At 39.3% G+C, this 13,229-nt stretch overlaps 1 protein-coding gene across 3 annotated transcripts in view; it reads right to left on the bottom strand.

The window, feature by feature from the left end:
• Positions 1 to 13,229, bottom strand: part of cntfr (ciliary neurotrophic factor receptor) — a 354,906-nt gene that overhangs the window by 61,782 nt on the left and 279,895 nt on the right. For all 3 annotated transcript variants that reach the window (XM_050052470.1, XM_050052469.1, XM_050052468.1), the window contains one exon: positions 926 to 1,043. In XM_050052470.1, the coding sequence (XP_049908427.1) occupies positions 926 to 1,043 (118 nt within the window). The remainder of the gene's footprint in view (positions 1 to 925; positions 1,044 to 13,229) is intronic.

Below are 13,229 nucleotides of genomic sequence, written 5' to 3'. Positions count from 1 at the left end.
TCCTTTAAATCAAGTTTAAGAAGTACTTCACAGCCAAATGGCCATTTATATATCAATTACTCACCCTGTGTTACACTGAATTTGAAAAAAACAAACAAACAAAAAAAACTAATCCCCAAAAATTGAGAAAATGTTTCCCTACCATAAAGGGCTGTTTGTTTGTGGAGTGTTGAGTATACAAGTGAGACTTGGATTTTACAGCACAAAAAAGCTGAAGTTTCGATATAGTTTTGCTGTTGTCAAACATGGACCCCTATGACTTCAATTAATAGAGAACTGTTTTTCCACTTTGAACTCTTCGTTCACTGGAAGCGTATGAGAAACACCAAGTTTTCTTCAGGAATTTAACTTAACGTGAAGCAAGTAATTGATACAAAAATAGACATTTGTAGGATGAAGTATTCCTTTAACCCTTTGCAAATTGGCTTGGTGTCCTTTAAAAACATGGGAAGAATGAATGAGCAATGAAAGGAGAAATTACCCAAAAAATTTGCTAGAAATTAGTAAAAAGTGAAAATTAAAAACAAAAAAAATTGTAGAAAAAAAGTTAAAAACAAACAAATGGAAAAAAGCACTTAAAATATATAATAATGATAATTATGAATAAAGTTTTTTCCCTAGCTTTTTAAAAATAATTTTCTTAATGTTTTTTTTTTTTATTTGCAATTTGTGAAACATTTCTCACCAAGTTACTTATTGCCTATTTTGCTTATGTTTTTGAAAGATATTGCCCCAATTTGCTCAGAGGTCAAAGGTTTGACTACTTGCGAAAGGCGTCTGAAAGCAGCAAAATTAAAGTGATGTTGCTCCAGGTTCAACGGGTTAAAGCAAGCTAGGTCTTTGGAAGTGACACCAATATAAAGCGATCATTTCATAAACTTGTAAATCTTCAAGCTGCACACAGACACAAAACAAATGCACTTACTGTACGTCCACGTCAAAGGTGGTGGGGATGTACGTCGGGTGCAGCTGGTGCCAGCTGCAGTAGAAGCCTTTAGGGTAGGTGTTGGATCGACAGGTGACCGAGGGCTCCCGAGGGGGAACTGCAGAGAGAATAAAAAGAGAGAGGACAGTTAACTAATATGTACAGTACAGTAATATAATTAAGAACTATGCACAGTTTAAGAAAGAGACACGGAAGAAAAAAAAAAAAAAACAGAGACATACCAGAGAGACATCAGACTAATACGGATTACATTAATCAAATGCAAAGCAGCTGTGCCTAATTACACATTTCCTTATTGAATAATTCATTCTTGATGAAATATTTCATTAAAAACATCACTGCTACTCACTTTAAATTAAATTGCATCTCTGGTTATGTTTTATTAGATGTGCTTTTAATTTGTTTGCTTGTGTTTTTTATTTATCATTTTATACAACACAAATAAATTAGACTGAGAGAGGGGGAGTGATCAAGATTACTTATATACGTGCAGACTGAACAACTTTTACAATAAGACTTATATCTTCTATAAACTTCAATCTCAGGTTAAATGTGATATCTTGGGTCAATTTGGACTGGGAGACCATCTTGTTTCTAAAACGTCAGCTCAGGTTCAACGCCAGATTCAATTCAGTGTATCATTCAGCACAAGTATATATCTGCTTCCTCATTTTTTATTTAATGACAGCAGCAGTGATAGATTTTGTGACTGAGGGGAAACATTTTTAAATTGTCAAGATTGACTTTATTTGCATTGATTTCCCCCTCTTTAGCTGTCTGAGTGTTGTGTGTACAGGAAACGGTGACCTGCACACCGAGCTGCAGAATGTGTGCGACCCAGGACAAACAATCTCTATAACAATTCAATCAATCTCATTTAAATGACTGAAAAAATGAAATCGAATGAAGCAGAAGGCGACGGGTGTCTGGAGAAAGTGGAGGGACAGAGGACGGAGAAGTACTGAGGCTGAGAGGGAGGGAGGGAGGGAGGAAGATGTGTGAGGAGAAAGGAAGGATATTGGAGTGGTAGAGCAAAAGAAGAATAAAAGAGGTTGGCCAGAAAAAGTGATGTTACGCCAACTCTGGCCTCCTCCAAGATTAGGGTCTTTTCTTCACGGCTAGTCAACCGCGCACTCGTCTACCACTCCCTCTTTATCCCCACAGCTTTTTACCCTTTTACCCTTGTTATCTCCGCTGCATGTAATATGCAGTGAGTGTACAGTGTGGCATCACAAAAACACATTTTCTATGTTATTTGTACTCATAAATATTTCTATTCCCACATCCACCCTCCTTTCTTCTTTATCTTTTCTTCATCTTAATTGCAGCTTTTTCATTTCACACATGCAGCTCCATTGGCTATAGGACTGCCGCAGTACATCGCTTTGACAATATATGAAGGCTGGCATTTGGACTGTAATTATTAAATACTGGAAGTCAGCCAGTGGGTAATATATACTCTTGATATGATAGCTTGACTGATAACAGCTACATTCACACAATTTAATTCTTCATTTATAGTCAGTAATGTACACCAGAGTTGAATGGGTGGGACGGGTCAACCTGTCTTTAAGAGCCTCTAAACCATTCAGCGTGGACATGGGAAAAACTGCGTGAGCCGCTCAGTCGAGCAGGATTTCTCTCCCCAGTGGGAAAAACGATAGCTTCCAATGTTTTTGCAGGACAGGACATCCAGGGTGTGGCCAGAGAAAGGTAATAATGACACAGAATGATGGTAAAAAGAGAGGTTTTTGCCTACTTTAAGAGGAGAGATGTAATATTTCATATGACATCTTCAATAGTTTGATGAATTTAAAGAGTAAAACTGACTGAGTAAGGGTGATAAAGTGGTGTTTGAAATGGTATTCTGAATGATGATCTTGATTAAGATGGAATTATATACTGTATATTTATATCTCTTGAAAATTTAGCTATCGACTTAGATATCAACAAACAAACAAACTGTATGTACAAAAGGTATTTTATTTTCCTATTCTTAGAGCATCTACTACTCGTGCATCATGATTTATAATAAGTTACTGTCTTTAATTTGGAAAATATCCGATAAGATAAAGGCAAGAAAAAAAAAGTATTTTAATTTCCTACAGTAAGCATCTACTCATAGTGCATTATGACTTCCTGAATAGTACAGATACAAAATAAAAATTGGTTTCAGCATGACTTAGTTTAGAATAAAATCAAATTAATGAGTTAAAGCTGCAGTTGGTAACTTGAAAAACAAAAACAGAACAAAACAACAACAAAAACTGCTTTGCTTAAACTGTCACTATATCCAGACGGACGTACATAAGACAGTCCTTCCAGGATCTCGTGGCAAAAAACCCTTAAATTTGCAGCCAATTTTGTTAAAAATTACAATAAAAATTTTGTTGTTTTTTTTTGTGGGAAATTGTGGCAATTGACAGGAGAAAAAAAAAAGTGATTTTTTTTTTTAATTACTAGCTCCAAAAAAATAAGTCATGTGATCACTTGCTATAATAATCATACTGATTATTACAAAAATATCTGCAAATGTGTTTTATAGTTCCCTTCTTTAGTTTTATTTAATTGGATGGACTCCAATAATGTTGCAAAAAATCCTGAGTGAATATTGTAGCTCTCAAACCAGACAATGTGATTGTAAAACAACATGTAAGCTACATCTTCTGTAAACAAAACATTTTAATAAATTCAACACATATTGTCTTGTCTTTGTAAACAGTGCAAATTCTTATGTCAGTACAGAGCGTTTCTCCACGTTTCAAATGATGTTACATGTGTGGGTGGAAAAACACGGAAAAATCGCGGGACTTTTGAAAAGTTGCAAGCCCCAGCAAATATTATGGACTTTCGTTGAATTTGCGTTAATTATTGCGATCGCGATTTTCTGGAGGGACTGATCAAACAAATAATCTGTGAAGAAAAATCATGTTCCTCTGCAAAAATCAACCAAGTTTGAACGAAAACAACCAATCAGAGTTGAGGAGTCTTTAATGCAGCTGCCAATCATGTCAATCACTGCTTGTGAACTGTGGTCAAACTGTGAAACTACGCAACGCTCATCAAATAAAACTCACTATACTGTTACTTAAGTTTGTGACCTGGCCGCCATGTTGAAAACAGTCGTGCCAAAACCAAGTACCCTTGGCAGGCCAGTGCAAATGTTCTCATGTAACAGCTAAACAGTACACTGATATATGCTTCTGAACACATTTGAGGCAAGAAATCGACAATGCAGAAACAGAATCTTGATTCATATTTGATCGACGCTGCCTAGGTTGACAGTTTGACCACAGATCAAGAGCAGTGATTGACATAATTGACAGCTGCCTTGGCTCCGATTGGTTGTTTTTGTTCAGGTGCCATTCAGAGCACTATGAGAAGGAGGAGCATGATTTTTACCCTGCATTATCTATCTCATTGACTACTGTCAGGATGTAGTGACAGTGAGTAATACTGCTACGAATACTCGGCCTCTAATAAAGACTAGATCACCACAAGCACTGATTTAGAAAGCTGGTTATACTGTTGACCAGAGATGTGCTGCTAGCCAATCAGAGACAAGTATTTTGTGGCAAAAAGAAGCAAAAGGCAAAGTGTCGCAATGTAGGAAAAAATGAACAGTGGAGGAAAACAGCACAAGAGGAAAGGCAGATCCTCCGAAATGAGAGAGTTACAAAAAGCAGATGGACGATTCGCTGCTACATCACATCCAAGTACCACAATAGTTTCTGCAATGTGTTTTCTCTCTGATGCTCCAGACAAAAAAAAAACAAGTGCACAATTTATCCACTATATCTCAAGTGTTTCTCACATTACTGATGATAATTGAGGTGATTTATTTGCAGCCAGTTTCGGAGACATTACTCTGTCATTTTTTGTGGTGTGGTTCCTCCATTTCTGTCTCTGTCAGCTTCCTCTCTTTCCCTCTGGGATCAATAATCTTGATGAAAAGCGTAAATATGCACATGCTTTGTATATTTACAAAGGCTCAGTGGAGATTAATTCACAATAAAAACATTTTTTCACATGTTGCAGCAGCTTCCTGTCTGATTATTTTGTTATTGTGATATCAACGCATATTTGGAACATCCCATCGAGGCGTATTCGACCAAACACACACACGCCCACAAGCGAGAGGTAGGCTTGATTGGCTGCTATGGGGTCATTTCAGAGTCGCACACAATCAGCTGTGTTTAAGCGGTCACCACGGCAACTAATTAGCCTGTCAATATTTTCGACGATGAGCTGCCAGGGACGACATCCAATCACACTCAATTAATCGCGGAGACTAATTGGGGCCATCTCAATCAATTGGCTCCTCATCTGAGAGCTTCAGTCAAAGTCTCACACACACACACACAATGTCAAACACACACACAAAATCAATTGAATCGGCTTATTAAGAACTTGGAGAAGTTACAAGTTCAATGATAACAGCTAACGATCAGATGATAAGATCAAGGTTTTAGAGAGAAAAAGCAGCGGAGAAAAGGTTAAAAGACAAAAAATGGGGGGATAAAAGGAGGAGTATGGTGAAGGGATATCGGCGTCAAGAGGACGAACATAAGTGTGTGTTCATGCCAGCCATGTTTGGAGTGGTATATTTGCACTCAGGAGTGTTTACTCCTTTAATTTAGTTCATTTTGCCAGCGGTGAGTGGTGTCAATCAAACCACCGCTGAGACACCCAGAAAGGCAGTTCATACTGTAGGGCTCCTCCGAGGGGGATGGAGGTGTGTGGTTTGTCGGGAGGAAGAACGTGATCTGAACCATCAATGCTAAACTGACCCCCATAGCACGAGGGTTTATGTGCACAAGGACGCAGGTGTTGACATCTATATGCCAGCTGCTCGAGAGCCAATCATAACAGAAAGCAGCAAGGACAAATAAAAACTGGACTGACGCTGGTACAAGTTACTGAAACTTTACTTAATGAAAACTATACTCAAAAGAAAATGACATCACTTTATTGCAACGCTACTTTTAAAACCAAAAACAGATAGCACTTATGATATAACAATATCCAAAATCTGAGGAAATATCTATCTTCTTATCACAATATCTGTGTAATATCTATGTATTGCCCTGCCCTACTTGGAAGTCCATGTGTATTAAGGTTACAAGCCCTGGATTGATTGCATTAAGTGATCATATGCTTAAACTTATTATCTTTTTCCAAACACATGGCTTTTCTTTGCATTTCTTCTTCTTTTTTCCTGCTCCAGTGCAGTTGGGATTTTCCTAGAGCCAGTGTTTAGCTGCCATTATATGAAGTGTAACTTAAGGCACTTCATGGTTTTCAACATTAAGTGCTGCTTTTATCACGACTGAACTAAATGCCAAAACACAAGAGAGTAAACACTCCGACCACGGTTTACAGGAAATACATTCGGTGGTTTGATGATAATGTAAGAAACGCTGGAGGAAAGAAATGTCAGTGTTACAACAGCAAAAGCGAGAAAAGAGGAGGAGGGAAATAAGGACGGGATGGGAAAGAGGAGGCGAGGAACTGTAAGGAAAATACACGAGAAAACAGAGAGGAGATAAGACAAGACAGCTCTCTTTCATCTAATTTTCCTAATGTGCCCTTGAAAAACTTTCGGACCAACACGTACATGCCCAAAAAAGCTGCCGCTCAGTTTCTTCGACAACAACAAAACATCAAAAGCCTTCTCTGCATCTAATGAAAATAAAGGTTAAGGGGAGATAATGCACCTGTAGACAAAACAGACAACAAAGACGGTATGAATATTAAAGAAACTAAAGCAATAATTGTAATTAGAATGACATCGTGCATGTTCTTTTCGAGTGAACCACCCCGCCACAATGAATCAGTGGCAAACAGGACACGGCTCATGAATAAATGTTATTTGAATTAGTGGGCTTTCATCATCTAGTTTGAATTGCTAAACACTGAATGTGATTTTGAAGATGCTCTTTGTTAGCCTCATGAAACACACACCTGCATGTGTGCACATGTGCCCAAGTGGTTAGTGAGGTTATTTTTAAATGATAATAGGACAGAGACTCAACTGACTGTAGCTCATCAATCATAATGAGACCCCCAAACTAGAAAAGAGACACGTTTTGTGTTAAGAAAATATATTTCAATTTTCTTAATTTATGACTTAAAGTTCACTGAATTTAAAATTTTCACAAACACAAAGCCACCTTATAGAAACACTAATAACACCAGACAGGGGAAAAAATAAATAAAATAAAATAAAAATAAAATACAATACAATAAAATAGAAAAAAATAAAATAAAATGAAATAAATAATATAAAAAATAAAATAAAATTAAATAAATAAGATAAAAAATAAAATAAAATAAAAACTAAGGTAAATCAAAATAACAGTATTAACATTGATATATAGGTATATTTATCAGATTGCAATCACACCACTGTCAACAGACCACAATGACAAACCAAAGCACACAGATCCATACAAACAGGCACATGGCTTTAAAGCAGGTATCTTTGTAAGTGCAGTTATTTCAACATACCGTGCAGTACACTACTCTTTCTCTCTTCACGTCAAAGAGAAATGGCAGATGGAACATTTTTAGTTTTGGATATATGAGGTATTTCTGAGTGAAGAAAATGCTCGGGATTTAATGGACTTTGGGCCTGTCCCATTTCTACCCCTCAAATCTTCCACTTGGTATTGAGTGCCCTCGTTTGCGAGATAGCCCTTGATGAGGGAAGTGAGAAATATTAGGGTAGAGATCTTTCCCAAAGAAATGGGACACCACTTCATGCAAGTCTGCGTGGCTGACATGCAGGCATACGTCATGCGTAGTAGCGACGCAGTGAAAATGCTGGCTCCAGCGCTTGTGTTGTGGCGTGTTTATTCTTCTCCGTCTGATGAATCAACAGAGAAGAAATGCTGAGAACAGGAGGCGCCTACGACGTCTTCTAGTTCTGATCGATTTTGTTCGGGTAAGTCGATTTGTTTAAATATTTTGACACTATGTTCAACCGAGTTGCTGATGAGTTTACACTAGTCCAACCATCTATTGTCTGTATAGCCAACTTTCGGATCGTACAGTAACAAATTGTTTTCCAAAACTTGCCGAAGTTGCTGACTTCATCTTACACTTCGTTGAAAGTGTGGGTCGGGGCTCCCTTGGAATCTAGGGCAGATTTTAAGTGTTGGAAACCACTTCCACTACCTCACTTCTGTTTTGGGACACCACTAGCCTAAACGTGAACACGCACAACCAAGTGCAAGTGGGTATTTCTAGGGGAAGAGTGGGTATTAGGACAGGCCCTTCACGAGCATGGAGTCCCCGGAGAATCAGTAGGTTTAGAGCACTGTTAGCCTCCGCCAGCACCTTCCTCACCCATAGTGTTAGATCAGGGGGTAATAGGGGAAAAACTTAAATTGCTAACATGCACATTCCTACATGGGTGCGATTAGCTTATCACTTCATATCAGATTTGATTGGTTACATTCATGTACACATATTTTATATTTTACTGGAAGAGAAAATTGACAGATTTTAGTACATACATATTCAAAAGATGGTTTTTATGTATGTAGGCTATATATTTGACAAAGAGCTGTCATAATTAAATGGCGTCTGGTGGCGTCAGAGGGAAACGTGGTGGGAGTCAATTCACAGTGTTGTACTGATATGGTGCGTTTATTTTGAGAGAAACTGTATGTAAACGTTAAATTTCCTATGAAAACAGAAGTGCATTTTGAAAGAAGACAATGCATGTAACAGGCAGAACTTGACACAGCGTCTCAGAACGTCACCAACCAACACACCCAGAGTACCTTGCATGTTGTATGTGGACGTGGAAAGTCCATGACCAAATGTCGATATGTGATGAGTTTGGAGTGAGAATGTGTTGCAACGGAGTCTGGGGACTTTGAGAGAAAGTCCCTAGTTACCTGTTGGCTGTCTGACAGCAAAGTAAAGTGTTCAAAATATTATAAATACAGTATCTTTTCAAGCCTTTTTTAGGTGGTTACAAACCAAGCAGTTGAGGCAACACCATTTCATTTTATGTATGTGACGCAAAGGTTTTCTATGTGGAAGTTACTGTAACCAAACACGCTGATTTGGTCTACAGGCTCTAAGTATTAAATCCTTTAGATAACATGATCAAAGTCACGATGCAGTTAGTCTTGGAGCACTTCACTTTGCTCTGAATGAATTGATATTGTCGTTCTTTCCCTCTCTCATACTCTCCCTATAAGCCATACTTTCTCTTCCTCTGTCCCACTATTCTAAACCTGTCACACAAAAATTCTGGGTCTCGCAAAAGAGGATCTTTGTCACAGGAGGGCGCGCACAAACACACACACGACACACAGAAATGTGAGGGACAATGACATCCAGTGGCCCGGTTGCTAGGCTGCAGACGCTGCAGTAATTGCTATTTGGTCGTGTTAGTAGCCTCCCTGTTGCTTTGTGTGTGTTTGTCCGTATGCATCCCTGTGTGTGCACGCACACTCTCGTCTTTGTGCTTGTGTGTGTGTGTGTTTGTAGTGGATTCTCTTGCTATGACAACAAGGATGAATGCCTTTTCTTCCAATTCCTCCATTCATTCACTTTTTTTTTTTTTTTAAACACAAAATCTCTCGGCTTATGATGCTCAAACAGTCTTGCGCGTCTTTGGCCTTGACAAAAACAGAAAATTACAACCCTTCCTGGGTCAGATCCCCATTCATGCTGTCACTGATTGAGGTTTTACTTTTGCAGAATCAATTCTGACAAACCCCACTCTTTGCCGAACACAAGTGTCAGAATAACAAACAGAGCGGCTGACGATAGTTACAAATCCATTCATCTATCAGTCTGTCTGTCTATCTATCATGCACATCTCATTTGCTGCAAAATCACATTTTTTATATTAGAAATCCTACTGGGACGATCTGGATCCTCTTGGAGACTGCGCCGCTCTGAATGGCATAACTCGTTTAGGCAGATGGCTTTGGTCTCTGCTTGACTCGGCCTGCCAACGCAGGGCTCGCTGCATTTTAGATTAGCTTAGTCATGTGCCATGGGAGAAAGAGGAATGTAAATAAAACTGTAGGACAAAGTCAAAGAGAGACAGAGACGGAGACGCTGTGGTGCCTTTTTGTCCAGACCAGCTGTCGTGGCTAACGGTAATGTAATTGTGGTGTAATATTTTTATCCGGCGCTCTGAAGCTATGCCGAAGCATGAACGCACATGTGAGTGTGTATGTGTGTGTGACTGGTGTGTGTGCTGCAATGTGAATATGCAATGTGTAATTGAATTCAAAGTGCATACATTAGTCTGCACAGTATGTGCACTTGTATGTCTCATTAAGAGTATATTTATGTCTAAGTGCCAAGTTATGATAAGTCCATCTGAAGAGCTCCTTTAACCCATTAGCACACAGCTTTGATTCCTTTGCAGCAGCTTAGCTTTGACTGCACGTCATTCCATATACATTTAATCCAACATATTTGGCAGTTCTGGAAACTTTTGGATGTCTAGATTTGTCTCCGAGACATAACAAAGTGTCCTCTGCGTGTTGTGACTGGGTGTGTCCTTTATTGCGATGCTATTTGATTACCACAGAACCGCCAGTCTTGTTTACACAATTGCTGAGATTAACTTACTGACTCGAGGCATAAGAATCAAAACACATGCTATGCTTCTTTTGTTTTGTATCTATCGTCTTCTCACCCTCTCATGCACTCTTCCTCTCTCTAAAGCCCCGTTTCCACTGAGCAGTATGGGACGGTTCAGTTTGGTACACTTCTTTTCCCGTTTCCACTGTGAAAAGTTGTGGATGGTACCAATAGAACTGTTCCGTACGGTCCCCATTTCTGGTCCCCCCTCTGTTGGGGTACCTAGCACACAGATCTGGTACTAAAAGGTGGAGCTGTGAACACTGCAGTCTGATTGGTCAGTAGAGGACGGTCACTCTGCTCAGGGCTGAGTTGTGGCTGGTTTTGAGGCCCATGTTCATACTGTGGGGAGTTTTATTAGTAAACTGTAACTATAAAATGAATGAATGTTTCACTGGGCCGACTGCCGGCGTCTTTTAAGGTGGAACGTTAACTTGTAATGTTACTCAATGTATGAGCTGATGACGTGAATCCATCAGCACACCTTAAATTTCACTGTGACATTTCACTCATTTTTTTTTCAGCTTTTAAATATTTTATCGGGGGTCCTGGATGAAAACTTTCCCCAGATAATAAATACAATTATTTTGTTGGGTAAAATATTTTTATGTAAAGCTCAATCAAGAAAAAAATGAATTTAAGTTTCCTGAAAAATACAGTGCAATGTCAATTTCTTATGGAAAAAAATATTGCTATAAACCATTGTAAAGCAGCACAACATAACATGAAATGGGAGAACATTTGCTCATTATCATTATAATTACACTCTACCTGCCATATAAACTTTATTTATTTCTTTGTTGTTGTCTTTTTTGGTTTTTCTTTTACTAACTTAATCATTTGAATTACTGATTTGATCCAACTAACGTTTCTTTATCCACTTTGCTCTATGTAAGTCTTACTTTTGTTCTATTGTGTTTGTATTATTATTTGCCTGTTATTTAGAAAAAAAAGTGTTTATATTAATTACGACCAGGTTATGTGAACTGCATATATTCTAATCCTCACTCTGAGAAAAAAAAAAGTGTCGTGGAGCGTCGTTCCTGTGGGCTCCAGCAACACTAAACCCCTGAGCTTGCCTGAGAAGGACTAAATGCACAAACCCGCTATTTATAAATACCTTCATGGAGAGAGACTCTCACTGCAGCCTGTTTTATGTTGGTCTGAAAATGTCAGCATGCAGCCTCGTTCTGTGGACGATTAACGAGGCGCAGACTTCCATCTGTGTCACCGCTAATGAGGATATACAGTGAGTGCTGGACGGAGCAGTGAGTGACAACAACCCCGCCCACATTTAAGAGGACTGTGTAGGTACCATGTCTGACGGGTTACTGTTGGTTTCAAAGGTACCATACTGAAAGTACTTGGTGGAAACGGGGCTTAATAGTCACTGGTCCAGAGCTGCTCTTCAGCATGTCCCTCGTGCTGAAGAGCGAGGGGAGCGCACACATACACACACACTCACTGCACAAAACAATGATGCCCTGGCATTCCAGGAATGTCTCTGGGCCAATTGGAAACAGCCGCGTATGAGAGATGAATGAATGAAAGGAGGATGAATACCTTATGAGAGCATCGGGAGTTGATAAGTGAGAGAAAAAGAAAGAGGTGAAGAAAGACAAAAAGAAAAGAGAAGGGGATGTGAGTAGGGTGATAAGTACAAGTGTAGATAAATTATCTGTTTAAAAAATATTACCGTAACCCCTTAAAACTTCTACAGAAGTAAGATCCAAGCTGTATTAAACCCCAAAAGATCCTAAAAAAAGGGCTGCAGTGAGGTATGAATGGAAGGAGTTGTTGAAAGGTCCGCATTGACCTCCGCAGCTCTGGAGGTCACACACAGGAAGACGACCATTATACCTGGACACTTAGATCCCCCCCCACCACCACTTGCCACAATCCCGGCCTGTCTCTCACTCTCACTCACACACACACATGCTCACCGAGCCACCTGACATCACAAATCTGTCTCAAAGCTCCCGTTTCACAGGAAATAAAACAAGACTCTCAAGCGGCTTCGCACCTATAAACACAATCTCACCTCGAAGCACTTGTTTTGACTTTTCAACTGCTTCCTTCCTCCCTCAAGCAAAACCTCTGATGGGAAAGGTGTTGTAATAATACGAGCTGACCGAAGAGGTCTCATGACCAGAGACTCATACACTCAAAACTTGGAATATGTGTGTGTTTTAACTATGAAATGCAAAGTTTTCTTCCCCAAAAACTGCTTTCTGAATGATCATTTCATTCATTGTTTGACGTTGCAATAAAAAAAAAGTCCAAGCTGCAAGGTGTGAATCTGAATTTGCTTCTCGAGACGCAGCTATTATCTCTTAGCAGGAGAGCCAATTCTTCCACTGCCCAGTGTTCGCTTCCCGCTCGTCTCTTTTTCCTTCTCCCCCTCTCAATCCCAACTCATGCCATTTATTTTCTGCCCTTTCCGCCTCTTTCTCTATCTATACTATTCAATATTCATGGTGATGGCTGTTTCACATCCTGATGCAGCGGGAGAGCGGCTCTAGACTATGGGAAAACAAAAAACACACCCATAAGACAAAATTCCTTCAGAAAATAAATGCATTTAACGCATGGTCATAGTTTTATACTGATATTCGTACGTGATTTGGTCCTTCTCTGTGCGCTTAACTTGCCCCGGCCTTCC

The sequence above is a fragment of the Epinephelus moara genome, chromosome 9 (genome assembly GCF_006386435.1).
Source record: "Epinephelus moara isolate mb chromosome 9, YSFRI_EMoa_1.0, whole genome shotgun sequence".
In the NCBI taxonomy this organism is placed as follows: domain Eukaryota; kingdom Metazoa; phylum Chordata; class Actinopteri; order Perciformes; family Serranidae; genus Epinephelus; species Epinephelus moara.
Note: the sequence above shows the minus strand (reverse complement) of the source record. Positions and strands in the feature narration are given on the sequence as shown.